The 19,675-nt window shown below is 35.5% G+C and overlaps 3 protein-coding genes and 1 pseudogene across 5 annotated transcripts; 3 read left to right on the plus strand and 1 right to left on the minus strand.

Annotated features, from left to right (window-relative positions):
* The first annotated feature begins 202 nt into the window (after window positions 1-202).
* Window positions 203-3,949, plus strand: LOC109815683 (gamma-secretase subunit APH1-like protein). 3 transcript variants are annotated; one of them, XM_083062643.1, is made up of 6 exons: window positions 203-409; window positions 598-753; window positions 1,532-1,617; window positions 1,923-2,048; window positions 2,351-2,478; window positions 2,903-3,315. In XM_083062643.1, exons 1-6 carry the CDS (start codon window positions 297-299, stop codon window positions 2,909-2,911), a joined length of 618 nt encoding a protein of 205 aa, XP_082918769.1. In that variant the 5' UTR covers window positions 203-296; the 3' UTR covers window positions 2,912-3,315. The 3 variants fall into 3 exon arrangements, with proteins under 3 accessions (XP_082918769.1, XP_082918768.1, XP_020236056.1); XM_083062642.1 differs by having other exon boundaries at window positions 2,954-3,315; XM_020380467.3 differs by lacking the exon at window positions 2,903-3,315 and adding an exon at window positions 3,412-3,949 and having other exon boundaries at window positions 205-409.
* A 1,494-nt stretch (window positions 3,950-5,443) lies between these two features.
* LOC109815660 (uncharacterized) lies at window positions 5,444-8,501 on the minus strand. Its single transcript, XM_020380440.3, has 2 exons — window positions 8,249-8,501; window positions 5,444-6,893 (listed from the first exon to the last, which is right to left on the minus strand). Exons 1-2 carry the CDS (start codon window positions 8,378-8,380, stop codon window positions 6,045-6,047), a joined length of 981 nt encoding a protein of 326 aa, XP_020236029.2. The 5' UTR covers window positions 8,381-8,501; the 3' UTR covers window positions 5,444-6,044.
* A 559-nt stretch (window positions 8,502-9,060) lies between these two features.
* On the plus strand, window positions 9,061-13,506 carry CPK24 (calcium-dependent protein kinase 24). Its single transcript, XM_020380463.3, has 8 exons — window positions 9,061-9,909; window positions 10,833-10,956; window positions 11,071-11,214; window positions 11,333-11,485; window positions 11,816-11,931; window positions 12,018-12,185; window positions 12,415-12,648; window positions 12,997-13,506. The coding sequence occupies exons 1-8, from the start codon at window positions 9,376-9,378 to the stop codon at window positions 13,168-13,170; spliced, it is 1,647 nt and encodes a 548-aa protein (XP_020236052.1). The 5' UTR covers window positions 9,061-9,375; the 3' UTR covers window positions 13,171-13,506.
* A 3,428-nt stretch (window positions 13,507-16,934) lies between these two features.
* On the plus strand, window positions 16,935-17,489 carry LOC145950772 (protein FAR1-RELATED SEQUENCE 5 pseudogene; annotated as a pseudogene).
* Window positions 17,490-19,675: the final 2,186 nt, after the last annotated feature.

Here is a 19,675-nt window from a genome sequence, read left to right on the forward strand (position 1 = left end):
TACTCAAACAGTAAATAAATTCAGAGCTAGCGTATAAAATAAATGAAGCAGGACGCCGTTCTGGGCCTTTCTGTTCTTTAGATACAGTCCAGTGGTAGCATTCAATTCGTTGGGCCCAATACAGTTCAGTGGGCCTTTGTAACCCGACCCGAATAAGGATTCGGATCGGGATACTGGTGACTCGGTGTTCATCTCGTGTTTTGTTTCCATTTGCAGTGAAGGAGTTGAGCATAGAACGAGTTTGGGAAGTGTTGGTTACTTCTCAGATTCTGTTCCTTAGAAAGAGAGAGTGTGCGATGACGGTAGCAGCAGGAATCGGCTACGCTCTGGTAGCGCTAGGTCCCTCTCTCTCCCTCTTCGTTTCCGTCATTTCCAAAAAGCCTTTCTTGATTCTCACTGTTCTCTCCAGGTACGCTCTCTTTCCTTTCGATCCATGCATAATCGTAATTCGCACCTCGCTCATACACGCTACGTTGCTATTTCTTTGATTTGCATTGTTAATTTGTTAGTTACTCTGCACTGCAACTTAGGGTTTTGTGATCACTGTAGTTGCTTCAAATGACGCTTTGATTGTTTGATTCAATTTTGTGGATGCAGTACACTGTTGTGGCTTATAAGTTTGATTGTGCTGTCTGGAATATGGAGGGGTTTCTTGCCCCTGAATACAACAGCATGGTGGCCTTTTGGAATACTTATATTATCATCTGTTGCTTTCCAAGAAGGGCTCAGGCTTTTCTTCTGGAAAATATATAAGTAAGCTTATGTTGCTGTCTGCTATGCTCTAAATTGTTGCTTTCAAGTGTTTTGTTATTCTTGTTAGGTTCAATTAAAATTTGGTCCTTACACCTAGCTTCATTTTTCATTTTAATCCCTATATGAAAAACTGTAGTTTTAGTCTCTTCATGGGAAAAAGAAATTGCAAATTGAATCCTTCTGTTTGCCAAAGTTATGATGGTATTAAGTTTGGTACTGTTCATTTTCTTTTTGGTCCATGGACAGGAGTGTTCCAAAGCACAATCAAAAACTAATCTGTGCTTGCGGGACGTGATTTCTATTGACCAAACATTATTTTAATACTAACGGGAATTGATCTGAGAAAACCAGATCAACCCTCGTGTCTTGGGAGCCTGTTCTTCATTTTAGACCCAGGAATTTTACACCATTGTGGTCCTTCCCTACATTAAAAATTCTATATTTTGGTCTTTACACTTGATATCTTTTTTTTTTTGGTCCCTAATGAATAAAATTCTAACAGTGTTATAACTTTAATAAATGACGGGGACTAATTTGTAATATTTCATACAGGAACCAGAATTGAGTTCTTTTATATATGGACAAAAAAATAAAGAGTGCTATAACAAGAACAAAATTTATAATTTAACCTTGCTGATTTTATGCTTTTACAAACTCTTTTACAATATGATGAAGGAAATGTCTGACCGCTTTGTAGAAACTGTTTGTACTTTGTGCTGATATGATATATTGATGTTTTTTTTCTGGATTATTTTTTTCCCCTGTTGATCTTGTGTAGGAGGTTGGAAGATATGTTAGATGCTTTTGCTGACAGAGTATCAAAACCACATCTTCTCCTGACAGATAAGATGCTGATTGCTCTGGGTAAGAAAATGGAGGCTTTAGGCCTATTTTCCAATCCTTATGATTGCATTTGTTTGACCAACTTTTAATAAGTCTATTAACTGTTCGCACTTATCAGCTGCTGGAACAACCCTGCTGGTACTGCTTACTCTGTTTTCCCCTTATTTTGGCTTTTAAGTAGATCCTTTTTTTTAATAATTTAATTGTATGATAAAATGAACCACTTGTTAAGATGTTATTGAGAAAAAGGTATGGCCTATTTGAATAAGATCTATATCATGAATAGTGTGTTTTTTAGTAACATACATTTTGGATATTTTCCACAGCTGGTGGATTGGGTCATGGTGTTGCCCATGCTGTGTTCTTCTGCATCAGCCTATTAACTCCTGCATTTGGTCCAGCAACATATTTTGTTGACAGGTGTTCTCGGGTTCCATTTTTCCTTCTTTCTGGTGAGTTTCCCCACTGTTGGTTGTTGTATACATGTATATGAATAATGTGGGATTCTACAGCTTCAAATGTTTTAAAATTTTGATACCTAAGGATTTATTGCACATTTATTTCATTAATGTGAATGTAATATGTATAGAGTTGGGTCAATAAAATATTGAATAGGACTTTCTTATTAAGCCCTAGTTCTTATACATAGACAACAGTAACTGGGATTTTTTAATTATATATAGATATGGTATTTTTAATATTTCATTTCCTCCAATTGGTTCATCTTTTTTATTTTATTTTTTATACATTGCAGCCATTATTGCTCTTGCATTTGTCACAATCCACACTTTCTCAATGGTCATCGCATTTAATGGGTACACAGAAGGGAACAAAGTGGATCGGTATTTTGTTCCCATTGTTCACATTGTTGCCGGAATGTTGGTAAAATTTCATGCTTTGCATTATATTTTTGCCCTATCATTTACATCTGTAACTAGCATTTTCTTATTTTGTTCCATTATCATTTACCAACATCAACATATAAGCTGTTGTCTAGATAATATTTACAACACGAGCATATTTACAATGTAAGGCCGGTGTCTGATCAATTAGTGTACTCTGGAATCCAGAAAATTTATTAAATGGTCTTCAGTATGTTTTATGGCATAGTTTAAATTTGAAACCCTTTGTAGCTTGTTATTTGGATTATCTGATGTTTATAATCTAATTCATCCCTTCAATTTGAAAATCATATAACTAAGATTAGAAACACTCAGAACTTTGATGTGAAATTAGTCTAATTGTAACGAAACTGCAACAAAACTGCTGTCATGTTGCTTTCAGTTTAATTTGTTGGTTTCCACAGGTTTCCTGACCTTGTTTCAACCTTGTATGGCCATGTGCTTTATGTTATCAGATGGTGTTGGTCTGTTGGGGGCATAAAGCAGTTCTCATATACCTTGAGAATAGCCATTGATAAACTATCATATATTGATCTGCTGATAAAGCCACAAGAAAGGCAGCTCACAGATATCAATCTAGATTTTACTTTTTAGTCAGTATAACTTTTGTTTTGTAGATTTGTGAAATTGGCAAGATGATTAACTCAATCATGGTAGGATTAGGAAAAGTATATCAGTCCAAACAACCTATAGTGAATGAAGCTCGAATAGCTGACAATGTTGACATCTAGTGGTACCTGTCTGCTTGAATTTGATTAGTTGCAGAAAACATTGAAACTATAATAGAAAAGGCCCCATGGATATACTTTGACATAAATTGGGAATGTTATCATGATTTCTTATGATGTTTACTCGCCTTCAATTAATGCTTAAAACTGTTCTGGTTTCTTTGACTCGCTGTTTCCTTATTCAGACTTTGGTGAATTTGGCACCGGGGGGTTGCGCTGTTGGCATCCCTCTTCTTTATATCGTTGCAATCTTGACCTCGATTCATTGTGGGAGGATGGTTTGGAGAAGATTGACAGAAAACCCAATCAGGCCGGGTCATTCATAATAAGCGATAATCTTTGTAAAAAAAAAATCATCTATTGTTACTTAGTCCTCCCCATTCTGGTCGGAATACGTAAGATACCAGTAGTCATTATTGCATGAAGGCTGTTTCCTTGACGTTATGCTCTCATCTATGCGGGGCCTCCATTTGTCAGTTTCATTTATCATCACTGCGATCAGGTTTACTGAAGTTTTGGTTGCAGATGCGGGTTTTCTGAAATCTTGGTGGTTTAGCATTATGAAAAAGAAAATCTAGTAGATTAGGAGATTATTGCTTAGATTGGGATTTTATGCCCCCAAGATGAAATTTCATTTTATGTGGAATGTTAATTGGGTGTAATACAGTAAGTGTATATATGCGTTATCTCCTTGAGATGAATGCTAATCTTCAAGTTACACAACGCACCCCCAAGTAAATTATGCACTTCAAATTCAGTTCTAGTACAGCCATATATGAAATATGTTAAAAAATAAAGTCTTTTTACGTGCACAAATTATTTTAAGGCATTGTATGAATCGTGTTTATGGATAATAAATTATATGAAATATATTTTTAAGTTGAAAATGGTACACATGCAAGAAGCACATAAATAGTTCAAGGGGGATTGGTTGACAAAATTAATCGAACAATGCACGCAAATCTTGATATCGAAGAAAATCAATTGTTTAGTTGGTTTTAAGGGCAAGCAATTGTATTGTAGTATTCAAGCTACGATTAACGGACACCTACCCAATTTTGATCAAAGTACAAGTCATCTATCCCAAAAATAACTTTCACGTAGTAGGATTTTGTTTTGAGAAAATAACATTTAACAATTTGCGGTAGAGCAATTTTGTGAAATGACCTACTTGGCTGGGCACTGTCCACCTTCCAATGTTCCTCTTGTTCTTCTTTTCTCAACGAAAAAATTCACGAGTTTTTTTTATAATAAAATTAGCAGATAAAGTATTTAAGTAGTTAATAAGTAATTGATTTAATTAATCTATTTGATAACATTAGTTATTAAATTAATTAATAAGTATAAAATTCTGTAGCAGGTGGAGCCAAGCCATGAAGACCGACAGTTGATTCTCCAATAAAGCTCATCATTCATATGCATGCTGATGCAATAGGCATGCAATATTCTCGTCGTAGATAGGGGTGGGTATGCGGACCGGTCCGGCCCGTTTAAGGCCCGGTCCGCGAAGTCCGCATTTTTAACGGGCCGGATAAATCCGGTCCGCTAAATAAATGGACTTAAATCTTCAAGTCCGTATCCGGCCCGTGAAGCCCGCGGATAAACGGATAAGTCCGCGGGCCCAATTAAATCTAAATTGTTTAAATGAATATTGACTCAGATTTTGAATTTCTTTTCCTTTATTTAACCTATGAAAACATGAGGAAAAAAAACATATAAAATGATATAAATATACTTCTAATAATAACATCAAACATTGTAAATAATAAATCAAAGTCTTAAATAACAAAATTTACACATTCTAAATTTCTAATAGAAATATTTAAGTCTCAATGCCTTTAAAATTTAAAGTCCAAGCATACCAACTATTAACCAAATATTAAAGCCTTACTACCTTAAAACTTTAAAAGTCTTAATACACAACCAAACAAATATAAAACATTTGTATGTCCAAGTACATCAAAGTCTAAATACCTTAAAACATCAAAGTCTTAATTAATATCTTAAAAACAAACATAAAATATTTGTAAGTCCACATTTAAACGGGTAATCCGCGGGCTCGCGGATTAAATCCGCAAAATCTGCGGACTTAACGGGCCGGACCTAAAAAATCCGTATGATTATATGGATTAAAAAACATGGGCCCGTTATCCGTGAAGTCCGCGGACTTCCGGACCGGTCCGCGGACTCAAGTCCATATACCCACCCCTAGTCGTAGATAATGTTTCCCTCGTTTTTTATTTTTGATGCATCAAAAAATTAATAAGTATAGAATAACTTAAAAAATATATTAGAAAATTTAGTCATAATTTGAAATATATTACTTTTTATATTATAGTTTATTTTAAATAATGTATTATTGTTAAAAAAAATTAATTTTATTACCATTTTAAACATTTTTATTAAATGAAATTAGATAATATAAATAAATATAATAATCAATCTTGCATTAAATTTTGTTTGTGTCAGCGTTAATGCAAATCCATTTCCATTGCCAATTAATTGGCTAACTGAATATGGAAGAGTGCACAGTGCAAGTGCAGCAGCACTTCCCAAAAGTATACCAACCTAAACCATCTTAACTTTTCTGCTGGAATAGAAAACGTCACCATTTTTTTTTTCTCTAGTGACGATGCACTAACGTAGACAAGGTATATGCTTCTTTAATTGGATTTTGAGGAAATATACCTTAGACTTCACCATAAAAATGGCATGCTCTTGTAAAGAAGACATGTCAATCCTATTGTTAGGATGTTTATCATTCAGTGTCAATCTTGCTTTTCAACCTGTTTGGAGAAATTACAATCACGTGCATGAGTTATATCAAGAGAGATTCCTCCAGCATGAAAACATGACCATTAAATTCTGAATCAAGCCCTTCATGTCCATCAAATTCCTTCAGTCCCACCAATGTCTCAATTGGAATCTCATGCTCTTGATCCAAAGAAAAATCTTCTCTAGCCAATGGAAGGTCATAGTTTGACTCATGATCCGCATTAAGAACAGTCTTATCAACAAATAACAATTTGTTGCCAACTTCTCTGCCTTTCAATACTACTTTCTCATCATTGAATTCTGAAGTTCCTATCTCTGCTGAACCTTTAGATGACATAGTTATCCTTGAAGGTTCAGAAGTTACACTGCATAAACTTCCATGGTCTTTATGTTTACATTTCTTTTTCCTTGATGTTATTGATCTAGAACCAAACACAACCCTTCTCCTAGGTGAGATACAAAAAGGGTTCCAGGATTCCTCACAATTCCAGTTGAATTTACCTTCAAATGGCCAAAAAATTGGTCCATCAGCATTGAACTCTTCCATGTTTTCAATTTCTAATAGATGCTCCAGTGAAATATTATCTTCTGATATGTCACAATGTATTCCATTGGTGCTAAGAGGAGTTGAAGGGTTCTCAGGTAAACATCCATTAGGCTTTGAATCTGAGATCCACTCAGAGTCTTCACTTTCAAGAGTGAGTGAAGAATCACAGTTGAAGTCACACTTGATGCAAAGATGAGTGGAACTGTTGTTAGATGAACATCCACATTTAGACCTTGATCCTGAGGTCTCAGAACAGCCACACCGAGAATTTGTAACGGTTGCATCATTCACAATTCCAAACAAACTCATTGTAGTAGCTCTTTTTTTGTTAATATCAGTGACACGCTGTTAAATTCGATTAATCAGAGGGATAATAAGGAGCAAGAACAAATAACAAAAGAAAGACAGAAAGAGGAATTGATAAATTTCTCTTCAAAACAGGACAATTGTACACCAAAAAAAAAAAAGTTAACAAAATAAATCAGAGGAAATAGATTAAAAAGTTTAAATTTGGTAGTAATTTTTTTTTTTGGAATGGTTGGTAAATATGCAATTATGCATATGCATATGCATATTTAGATAGTTTTCAAGTCAGCATCACATTTATAGACTATAACATCCATTGCAATATGGAATGAGATGAAAAGTTTATTGAACTTTAAGAGTTCTCTGATTAAATAATGCCATCCATTTCCCCTGTCGTTGTGTCTAAGAATTTAAACTCATGAACTTCTTCTAAATTCTAATATCATTTATAGGATCTGTAACTATCATTAATCCAAAAGAAAGTGTAACTTTATTACCTTAAATAGTCTTAAAATTACATTTAGTTTAAGAACTAAGAAGCCACAAGAAAGGAAGCTAACACTTACCAAATAAAGCCAACAAACAACCACCATAATAGTCCTTCCATTTCTTAAATAGTGTAGTGGTTGGGGAAATGGTTTGGGTAGATGCACGAGACCAAAATTCGATAAATATATATATATATATATATTCTTCCATTTCAAAATAAATGACATTTAAGATCTTTTCACAAGAAAAACAATAAGTAAATAATTTAAGAAGTGGAACAATCTCGTTAAATTATCTTTATTGGTTAGTGAAAAATTGATCATCATAGTGCACAAATCATTGTATTGATTATTTATTTGGAGTAATAAAAGTTTCACTAAAAATTTAAACATCACTTAATGAAACTGTTTTGTGTTAAAAAGTCACTTATACTAAAACGGAAGCGTACAAGAAGAAAAGAGACCAAAGCTCTCATCTTTACAGGAAAAGGGCACAAACAAATATATATAGCTGAGAAAACATACCATTTAACTGGGTGAAGAACAAAAGGAAGGAGAAAATTATAGACAATCTACTCAAACTAACGAAGTGTTATGGAAGATCATGGGTCACACAGAGTCTATTTGTATAAAAGCTAGAATTGTATTTGAGAATTTTTTTTTACTAAAAAATTATTTATTTTCGATAGAAAAATTCTTTTAAATTTATATCTATAAGAGCTTCTAACAATTTTTTAGTGGAGCAATGATTCTAGCATGTAATTTTTAATTTCATAACAAAACATTATAGAAGCCTAATTAATTAACCTAATGCAACCTACAACGGATGCATGCATAGTAAAAATATATGAAAGATAAAAAATAATAAATAAAAAAATATGAAGAACTGCATTGAAAACCCGTTACCTTGCTTCTACTATGAAAAAAACATAACTTGGATCTGAAGCTGATCAAAGCTAACAAGAGACTTTGAGCGGCACATAAATTAAAAAATAAAGCTTTGGTTGATAGAAAATGCCTAGAAAGAATAGAAAGCATTGCTTAAATAGCAGAAAATAAAAGACAAAACAGTGTCGTTTACTTGTATTGTAGTACTATTACAAGTTGCAACTTCAACCCAAAACAAAGCTTTGTTTTACTATTTCACGTCTAAATATTAAGCTCCATTGGCGAATTCGATGGTCCATTCATCGTTTGCCAATAAATTATTTCTTTAAGAATCTAATCAAATCATTTTCCATTCCATCAATATCCTTTGAAGATCACCAGCAACACACTCTTTTGTTACATTTTTTTACAACAAAACTATGAGCTAGGAAAGCTTTTTAAATTAGAAATAAAATCTACATAATTTTTAACAAATTTTATTTGGGTATGTGTAGGTAAAATTTAGGGTATCCATTTGTACACTTGGAGTCCTCAAAGGGTCACTGCAGTAATTAACTTCCTTGTATATACCACACTTTATTTTTGGCAAAGGAATATCCAAACAAACAACTTAAACCATATTAATTTAGGGCATCGAATACAACGTATGACAACGAGAACCCTCCATGCAAACCACGTGCACAAAACAACCTTTGATTGCATGCATGTCTTTAATTAAAAAGGTTATTGACCAAAAACGTTAAAAAAGAAAATAACAGCCCTAAGAAAATGGCGGGACCAACTATGCTCAAAAATCATCACCGTATGATCCCCCAAACCAAATATAGCTCTCTCATTTCCCATTCTCCTTTCTCTCATACCCTCTCTTCGCATTTTAGTCTTCGTTCCCCAATCTCCAAAGCTTCCTCTTTGTCTTCCCATGGAGATTGGGTAACACCAACATAACTCAATTCCACAACACAACAACCCCTTTGGATTATACATTATAATACATTCTCATTCTTATCGTTATTTTCATCAGTTTGTTATTATAATATATAATCCAAAATCAAACCAAACCAAACAAAACAATCTTCCAAAACAACCTTGCTTTTGTTTTGAGTTATTGTTATTGTTATTTGTATTATCATTCAAACCTATCATCCATGGGAAGCTGCGTGTCATCACAAGGAGGGAAGAGGAAGAGGGCGGCAAAGCAGCCCTACAAGACCGCCACGCCGAAAGGGTATGAGGCGGCACGGCGGTCGAGCGTGGTGGCGGCGCGTAGGTCGAGCGTGACGGTGCGTCCGCCGGTAAACGTGGTGGCGGACCCGAGTCCGGGGAACATATTCGATAAGTACTCGTTTGGGAAGGAGTTGGGGAGGGGAGAATTCGGTGTGACGCACCGTGTGGTGAACGTGGAGAGTGGGGAGGCGTTTGCGTGCAAGAAGATAGCGAAGACGAAGCTGAGGACGGAGATTGATGTGCAAGACGTGAGGAGGGAGGTGCAGATCATGAAGCACTTGCCTCAGCATCCCAACATTGTTGCATTCAAGGAGGCTTATGAGGACAAAGATGCCGTTTACCTTGTTATGGAGCTTTGTGAAGGTGGAGAACTCTTTGATAGGATTGTGGCTAAGGGTCATTACACCGAACGTGCTGCTGCTAATGTTACCAAGACCATACTTGATGTTTGCAAGGTATGTATCTTATGTATGGCTGTTTCTTTTGTTTGTATTATTGGAAATGGAAATCAAAATCAACGTGCATGCATGCATGATTGCATGGCTGTGTTTTCTTCTCATAGTTTTGGTTTGTGTTGTTGGATGTGTTAAAATGATAATGGAGATCTTATATCGACTTCTGATATGGCTAAAATACAGCATATAAGTGGTGGCAATCTTCATTTTACAAGGTTGAATTAGTTTCGAAACTCATTTTAAGATGGAATCATAGTTTATCATAGCGAGGTTTGTTTTCTTTTGCTACCTCTTTGTTTTGTTTTTGAATGTTTGTTTGGTTTGTATGGGAAATGAAAATGACCGTGCATGCAAGGTTGTGTTTCTTCTCTTAGTTTTTGGTTGCGTGTTTTGAGACAGGTTGCTTTTGTTGGAAGTGTTAAAATGGGACAAAGTGCAGAATGTGGGTTATTTGGATGCTTGTTTGAGTTGGAAATGAAAATGGAAATGACCTTGCATTCATAGAACAGGGTTTTCTTTTGTTAGGAAAGTTAAAAGATAAGTTTTATGGTAGCCTTGGAAAATTTAAGAGTTTTTTTTCTCTACACATTAATTACTGTTGTCTCTTTTCTTTCTATCTCTATCTTTTGTGTACAAACTTTGTTCCTAAATACGTTACTCTTTAAATAATGAAATTAAAGGAAAGGATATGCATTGCACAGAGTTAAGAATAGTTGAATATGACTAGCTATGCAAAGTCCATAATTTCTGAAGGTGTGCTGCCGCAGATTTTGTGCTGTTTTAGTTTCTTTCTTTCTTGGGATGATTGCTTTGATTTTGATTTTTTTTCCATCCTCTTTGAAGCTAAACTACAACTTATGATCTTTTCTTTTTTGTATTTTTCCCTCATATGTATATATAATAATTTTTTATACATTTTTCAGGTGTGTCATGAGTACGGAGTAATACACAGGGACTTAAAACCTGAAAACTTCTTATTTACAGATGGAAGCGAGTCTGCATCATTGAAGTCAATTGATTTTGGCCTTTCCACCTTCTATGTGGAGGGTAAAGTTTAATTTATGGTTTTACTTTTGTACTAATAGTATTGTAATTGTTGCATGTCATTTTTCACTGTTTTGTTAGATAAATCAAATTAGCAACTTTACAATGTGGTGACAGGAGAAAGATTCAGTGAAATTGTTGGAAGTCCCTATTACATGGCTCCCGAGGTTTTGAGACGTAACTACGGACCAGAAATTGATGTCTGGAGCACAGGCGTAATTCTTTACATTTTACTTTGTGGAGTTCCACCCTTTTGGGCAGGTAAGCCCCATTTTGATTCATGCATGTGAACAAAGCAAGAAAAACGAAGTAAAAAGTTTCTTTTCAGAAAGTTTATTTCATGGAGTTCCTTCTGATAATGGGATTATAACTAGTACAGAATCTGAGGAAGGGATTGCTCAGGCGATCATCAGGGGTAAAGTAGACTTCACAAGAGATCCTTGGCCTAAAGTTTCAGATGAAGCAAAACATCTTGTTAAGCGCATGCTTGATCCAAATCCATTCACCCGGATAAAAGTTCAAGAAGTTCTTGGTATGTGGTACACTTTTTTATTGGTTAAATAAGACTCATGTAGAAAAGAAAGTGGTCAAATTTAAAAAATGTGTTGTTATTGTGAAAATATTAGATAGTCTCACACCATCTAATAATTTCTCATTGCTAACAGTCTTCTTCTGTATTTGTTGAAGTTAAATGTATCTGCTGCTTAAGAATTTATATATATATATATATATATATATATATATATATATATATTGTTAGTTGTTACGTACATATATGTCGGAGAAATTTGGCTAGGCAATTTAAGATAGTAATATGATTACAAGGAAAATCTGTACTGATAATTATCTCTTTTGTTCAAAGATCATTCCTGGATACAACATAGGGAGCATGGTCGAACTATTTCTCTTGGAGACCAAGTGAGGATGAGGATCAAGCAATTCTCCTTGATGAACAGATTCAAAAAGAAGGTTCTTAGAGTAAGTTTCAGAATACCTTTTTTTTTCAAATTATAGGTAAGGAATATTTGCTACCTACGTTGTTTCTGAATGGGTTCTCTCTTCAGGTGGTAGCTGATAACCTACCAGATGAGCAAATTGATGTGATTAAGAAAATGTTCGATATGATGGATAAGGACAAAAATGGAAACTTGTCATTTGACGAGCTCAAAGATGGCCTTTCAATGATTGGACACGCCCTTCCTGATACTGATGTCCAAATGTTAATGGATGCTGTAAGTTCCTTACATGCTAAATTAAAAGGGCATTCATGCATGCATGCAAATGTGGGATATATATATATATATTTTATCAGTAGAACATATAATAACAGAACCAAAATTTGAACATTATGACATATGCACCCTAATCGTATAAGTAAAAAGAGAAACATAAGAACCATTTCAAATTTCATAATAACCTTAACAAATTTTTTGAACCTTTTCTATATTGTTGTGACAACAGGCGGATATTGATGGAAACGGCACCCTCAATTATGAAGAGTTCATCACAATGAATGTTCATCTGAGAAAGATCGAAAGCGATGAGCATCTCTCTGAAGCATTCCGTTACTTTGACAAGAACCAGAGTGGATATGTTGAGTTTGAGGAGTTGAAAGATGCCTTATCAGATGATGACTCGGAAGCCAGTAACGACCAAGTGATCAAAGACATTCTAAATGACGTTGACTTGGACAAGGTAAGAAGTAAAACTCTTCTTACTCGAAGACATTTAGATAAACTTATGCAGAAACACTTTCGAAAAAAAAAATAGGAATAAAAGTTTAAATAAATTTAACTTAAGTATAAGTTAAATAAAATTATGAAGAAACTAATAAAATAAAGTTTTATAAATTGCTTTATGTATAGACTAATTTTAATTTACTGAAAAATTATTTTATTTTTCTATCCTATTTTTCTCTTTTAGAAGTATTTCTTGAGAAGTATATCCTAATAATCTTTAGTTGCTTAAACCTTGGTTTCTAAATGTTACATTTTCTTGAGTGTTTAAATCTAACAAAACTGTTTGGTTTTGTTTTGGTAAAAGGACGGTCGAATCAGTTTTGAGGAGTTTAAGGCAATGATGAAGACAGGAGGAGATTGGAAAATGGCTTCTCGCCAGTATTCAAGAGCATTGCTAAATGCATTAAGCTTCAAGATGTTTAAAGACACATCTAACAAAACTGTAGACTTATCTAGCAAATCTTTTAAGTTTAACTAAGTATATTTCATGAAGGGGGGCAGGCCAAAGTTCTAAGTTCGTACGTGCCTCCTTAAACAGCTCGAAAACTCGCATGATGTGTGCAATTAAGGGCCATTCTGTAATATTTTGAGCAGTGTACAGTTGGTTACTCGGGATCAATGGAATCCGGGCATGGAGAGAAAGTGAAGAGTTCTTGTCATGTTGCAATCTCTGTCAATTTCATTTTTTTTTATTATTTTAATTTCATTGGTTGTTGTTAAAATCGTCTAACTGAGATTGGAATTTGTCTTGAAAATGGGATGTTATCGATGTTCTAAGAAATGAAATGAAAAACTAGTGACATTTTGGTTAGAAGGTGATGTGATTTGATATTTTGATGTTTCCATTTGTTAGACATATGAAGGCCTTGCCAATTAAGTATAAAAAAGCAAAAGTGAGAAAACTTCCAAATATTTGGGTTTATGTGGAGCTGCAACAGAAAGTGTACAATATTTGGTGCAGGAAATGATTTATTGACCACACAAAATTACATAAGATGTATTTTACTACATCGAATTTGGCTTCCTTGTGGTAAATTAATGTTTGTAGCATTTTGTGTAGAGTTGTACAAGCCCAATTCAGTGTGGTAAGGTGCATGTTATGTAACTCAATGTAGTTAATAGATCACTTATTGTACTAATATTGCACATTTTATAGCAGGGAATTATCCAAACACATTTCGGTAATGTACGCATCTTATTACAAGGAAGACATGATGTTTACACGATGGATTTCTGAGATGTTAAAATGGGTGAAGTCTCTGATAGGGAAGTTCGAGAAGTGGTCCATCCGTGCTGCATGTGTAAGGTTTATGATGACCGTAGATATAATATTAGAATATTGAAGGGTTCAGATTATAATATAATGAGTAAGATGTAATATATTGCAAAGTAGTCCTTGTAAATTTTTATTTGTCCGTGTTTTAAGGTTTATTAGGGTGTGGTGTTTTGGTTGTGGCAGTTCCGATTACGAGGTGCGATTGGCGGCGTGGTCCTTTTGTGGATCTGTTCGAAGTGGGCCTCCGGCGGCCCGTCCGTTGTTGTTGGTGGTACTCCGCAACCGGTGCGAAGATTTGTTAGGTTTAAGAGGTGACGAATCAATTTTTTTATTGTTGAAACCTAAAGTGTGGCGTACAAAAGAATCCGTTTTGGAGGTTAACGTTTTTTGTTTATTTTGCATTTGATTTTATATGTATGTGGATTTTTGTTGATACATCTGTTTCTCGTGTGTACAGTTAATAGAGAGATTAACTGCTGCGGAAGTGTTTTGATGTTCATAGATTGACTTATTGTTATTAAACGTGAAAGTAGAATGGAGTTTGAGAATTCAAGTATAGAGGTAAGTGACATTTGTGTCATGTTTAGGGTTGTATCCTTTAATATTGCGTTGTGTCATGTGTGTGATAAGTGTGATGATGACAGTTGATATTGTTTTTAATTTTCTGATGTTCTGAAAAGGTTTAATTGAGGATTAAAACTTTTTAGGTGGCAGTAGCAGTAGATAATTGTGAAAGCATAAATGAAGGAGTAGATAATTTTGAAGGCATAAATGAAGGAGTGTTTAATTTTGAAGGAATAAGTGAAGGAGAAGATAATATAAATGAGAATGAGGAAGATGAGAATTTGGTTATTGATTTACAAGAAATTTGTGATGAAGAAGTGGAAAATGTTGTTAATGAAGGAAGATTTGAGGTTTTTGACAGTGAAAACGGGGTGATAGTTTCTACTTTGGATGATATTTTTAATTTAGATTTGCATTTAAGTCCCCATGAGCTTAGGAATGTTCAATTTGTAAGTGTTGAGATGGCTTATTTATTTTATTACTTGTTTGCAAAAGTTAATGGATTTGCCGCAAGAAAGAGCAAGATTTTGAGAAATATTAAGGGGGAAAAATTACAACAAACCTTTGTTTGTTTCAAGGAAGGATTTAGAGATAACCGTGGTTTGAACATACAGAATCGAAAGCGAAAGCAAACACCGGAGACAAGGTGCGGATGTGAAGCAAAACTAAGAGTGCATATTGATAGCAGATGTGGACTATGGTACATTACATATTTTGTGGATGACCACAACCATAGTTTTTTGGAAGATAAGTATTGTAGAATGTTAGCTTCTCATAGAGATATGAGTGAGTTAGATATAATGCAGTTGAATAAAATGAGAAAAGTTGGCATAAGTACTCCTCAAGTTTATGGGTCACTTGCAGATCACCCTGGAGGGTATGAGAGACTTTCTTTTTGTAAAAAGGACATATACAATCAAATTGGAAGGCAAAGAAGGTTGCAAGGTTTGGATTCAAAATGTGCACTGGAATTTTTGAATGGTTTAAAATGCAGTGATCCTTTAATGTATGTTGGTCAAACTGTTGATGAGGAAAACAGATTGCAACATTTGTTCTGGTCAAAAACTTGTTGAGAATTCCGTTGAAGTACTTTTGTTATAATTGTAAATCAGTTTGATTCAATCAACGGTCTCAAACACGGCAAGTATACCAGCCGTTCAAGTAGTAAAAATATCGTATCCACAGGGATTAGAAGGTAATATAAGCATTTATTGACTATTCGTGACTAAAGAATAATTCCAATTTCATAGTTTGTGCAGTGAATTCAAAGTTGTGACTATTGGAATGAAAGCTGTAAATAAATATTGTTTTGTGAGTGAAAAAGGTAAGGAATGGTATTGTGGTATTGTGAGGTTGTGGGGGTCAGATTTCACCAAACGTAACACTAATGTATCCTTAATCTCTTGTTGAATTCATTGCTTAGTCAACCCAATAGTTTACTCAAACCTAATCCCTTAGAGCAAGAGCCTAGGTGTGGATATTGAATATCAATCCCTTGAGTATCCAATATCTACACCCGCATTACGGGCTAGGGTTTAAGACTACTAATGGGCCAAGCTCTATTCCTAGATACATTTCCCACTAGGCATTTGTTTCAGAGCTAGTTTCAAAGGTTATTGTCCAATACCCATGGAACCTATATCATGCAAGGAGAATCAATCCAAGACAAGCATTAAGAATAGAAACAACACAACAATGAATGAACAACATATATATATATATATATCATTGAAAACGTTAGGATTACACTAGAATTCGTTGGTTACATCTAACCCCACAAAAAATGGGTGGAACCACTCAAAATTGAGGGCAAAACAAAATAGAGATGAAGGGAGAAATGAAGAAACCGAAGGAAAGACCCACACACGAACAGCTCCAAGCTCCGGGAATCCCTTCCACAGCTCCTAAAACTCGTCCAATGTGTGAATGGGGGAGAAGTCCCCGAAAATGCCTTCAAATACGAGCTTGGGGAGACAAATTAGGGTTCATGCGCCCGGCGCATAAGTCTTCGTGCCCGGCGCATGGCCTTCCAATTGCCCTCTGTCTTCAAGACACGCCCGGCGCAATTCATATTGCGCCCGGCGCAGTAGCTTCCAGAGGTGAGATGCTCTGTTTTGCTCGCCCGGCGCGGATCACCTTGCGCCCGGCGCATAACCTCTTCTCTGCTCCTTAGCTCCTTTAGTTTCCAATCCTATGGATCTTCAATCCTCAAGTCCCTAGCTAAATACCTGCACAAAAATTGAGGTTTATTAAGGTATTGTTAGCTAAATTTGGGTTAGTTATATCTGCACACAAAAAGAACCAAAAAGAGAACAATTATATTGCAATGGTTCAGAGGATGAGTGGAATTCGTTCAATAAGTCTCATCCAAAAAGAGGTAAAATTGAGACTTAACAGATGGCATGATGCAGATGGAGTATGAAGTTTTTGGTGATGTGTTAGCATTTGATGCAACCTATGGGAAAAATAAGTATTTATGTCCTGTAGTTGTATTTTCTGGTGTTAATCATCACAATCATACGATAGTATTTGGGAGTGCTATTGTTTCAAATGAAACTGTAGAAACATATATATGGGTACTTGGGCAATTTGTAGAAGCCATGAAAGGAAAGTCTCCAATGTCTATTACCACTGATGGTGATGTTGCAATGAAAAATGCGATAAGAAAGGTATTTCCTAATTCACAGCATAGATTGTGTGCATGGCACTTATTAAGGAATGCGACAACTAACATTAAGAAGCCAGCATTTACAAAGGATCTAAGAAAATGCATGTTGGGTGAGTATGAAATTGGTGAATTTCGAAAGAAGTGGTCTGAAATGTTGAACAAATTTGAGTTGCATGATCATCCTTGGGTTATAGACTTATTTGAAAAGAGGAAGATGTGGTGTACAACTTATATTAGAGGGGCTTTCTTTGGTGGTTTTAGGGAAACTTCTCGGTGTGAAGGATTGTAGACCCCTAAAATTGTCCGGGTCGGAAATAAGACTCGAAGACTCTCGAAGATCAAAGGAAAGTCACCCGGAAGGACTCCTGGAAGACCCTAGGATGACAATCTGTAGGTTTAGAGGTCTTAGAGTAGCAAAAAATAAGAAAGTGGAGGGAATGAAGCCCAATACGGCCTCCCAGAAGTTCAATACGGCCGTATTGAAGTTTCTGAGCTTCAATACGGCTGCATTGAACTCAATACGGCTGCACTGAACTTCAATACGGCCGTATTGAGGTTTTTGAACTCAATACGGCTGCACTGAACTTCAATACGGCCGTATTGAGGTTTTTGAACTTCAATACGGCCGTATTGAATTCAATACGGCCGTATTGTAGTTCAAAACTTCAATACGGACCGTATTGACCCTCATAAACCGTATTGAGCCTCATCCCTATAAATATGACGTCAATGGGACGTCATTTGACACTTTCACACACAGTTTTAACCCTCTTCTTGAGTATTCTGGTTTTTTTTGAGCAGTGCTCTGCCTAGAAATCACTCGGAGAGTTGATCCGACAAAGTTCTCGAGTTCTGAGTTTTTTTGCTTGAGTCTCGAACTGAGTCGAAGGGAAATCCTCCGGATTTCCATAGTTAAAATTTTATAGGAGGGAGCGAGCGGTCTTGTAGAGGGAGGGAACGCCAAAACGCTTCCCAAATTCTGTCAAGATATATAAGAAAGCACGCTTCAAAGGTTTATCTCTTTAAAGTCCCTTCTTTTACTGCTTTCTGTGTGTACATATTTAAATTGTCATCATGTAGATAGTTAATTTATAATTGCTTAGAATAAATAGGGGTAATTTAGTAATTTTGCACTATTATTTTTAAATAATCTGTCATAGGGAACCCGAAAGGGGCGCTGTGGGGTGCTAACACCTTCCCCACGCGTAACCGACTCCCTTACCCGACTCTGGTTGTAATGGCCGAAGTCGATTTTTGAATCGATTGCTTTAAACCTCTTTTTCCAATGTTTTGAGTAAAACATTGGTGGCGACTCCACGAACCCTTCCTTTTTATGAAAACCGCTAATCCATGGAGGGTCCCGCTTGGGATTAACATGGATTGGTGAGCCTTTTAATAAAATTGCTCGTTTGACAAGGTCTCAGTTTGAGAATAAGTCATTCTAGCAATCCATATTTTTAATAAAAGAGTCCAACCATCCTTCGCGAATGCCGAAAGCCCGTTTCGGGCCGGTGGCGACAAATGGCGACTTCACTGGGGAAGTCTCGAGAGTCAGTCCCATTTAGTGACAGATTATTTTTAACAAAAAATAGTTAAAATTACTTTATTACCCCTTGCTTGTATGATAACATGTTTATCTATTTGGCTTTAATAATTGTTGTATGTTTAATTTTCCGCAATTGTTTGAAATATAAATTGCACACAAACCTTTGCACACAACAGTTCCCTCTATACCCGGGGGCATGAGTGGTAAGCCATAGGGAGTGGATGTTAGTACGGCCGGTTGTCGAATGGGTCTATAGGTGCCCGTAGACCGTTGTCGGAAAGCATCACTCAAGGTGATAACCATGAACTCGAGTCCGACAGTGCGTTGGAGCTTTCCATCGACTTACGACGAGAGGAATTGGGTCCCTATAATGGGGGCACCTTGGGGGCCTCAGACCGGTGAGAACAGTTAGAACCACCTTGAATATGCACTTTTCTGCAGGATACCCCTACCTCGTGATTCGCTCGTGACTGTTCGTGGATGAGTGAATTGTTTGTGCATTGTTTATGTGAAATTGTTTGAGCATACATTGCATTTCTTTAAACATACAACATTCCTATTCTTTTAAAATAAAAATAAATAGGAATAAGAATCTTCCATTGCATGGTGTTAACATCTACCTTCATCACATTCATGTAGGTAGTTTCCCTTTTCACTCAAAAAAATACAAAAAACAAAATACCCAAAAAAAGGAAAAAAGGGTTATTTATCCAAACCAAGCAATATCATGCATCATCTTAGGGACATCCTAAAACCATGATAATGCTTAGTTGAATAAACACAATGCATGCATATTCATCGCCATCATCTCATATCATGCATTCTTATCAAAGATCATGGAGGGATCTAGGTTTGCATTTCATACATCCCTCCCAATAAATCATTAATAAACATTAATAAAAAGAAAGAAATAATCGATGCGTATGTTC

The sequence above is a fragment of the Cajanus cajan genome, chromosome 8 (assembly GCF_000230855.2).
Source record: "Cajanus cajan strain Asha chromosome 8, NIPB_CcT2T_4, whole genome shotgun sequence".
NCBI lineage: Eukaryota > Viridiplantae > Streptophyta > Magnoliopsida > Fabales > Fabaceae > Cajanus > Cajanus cajan.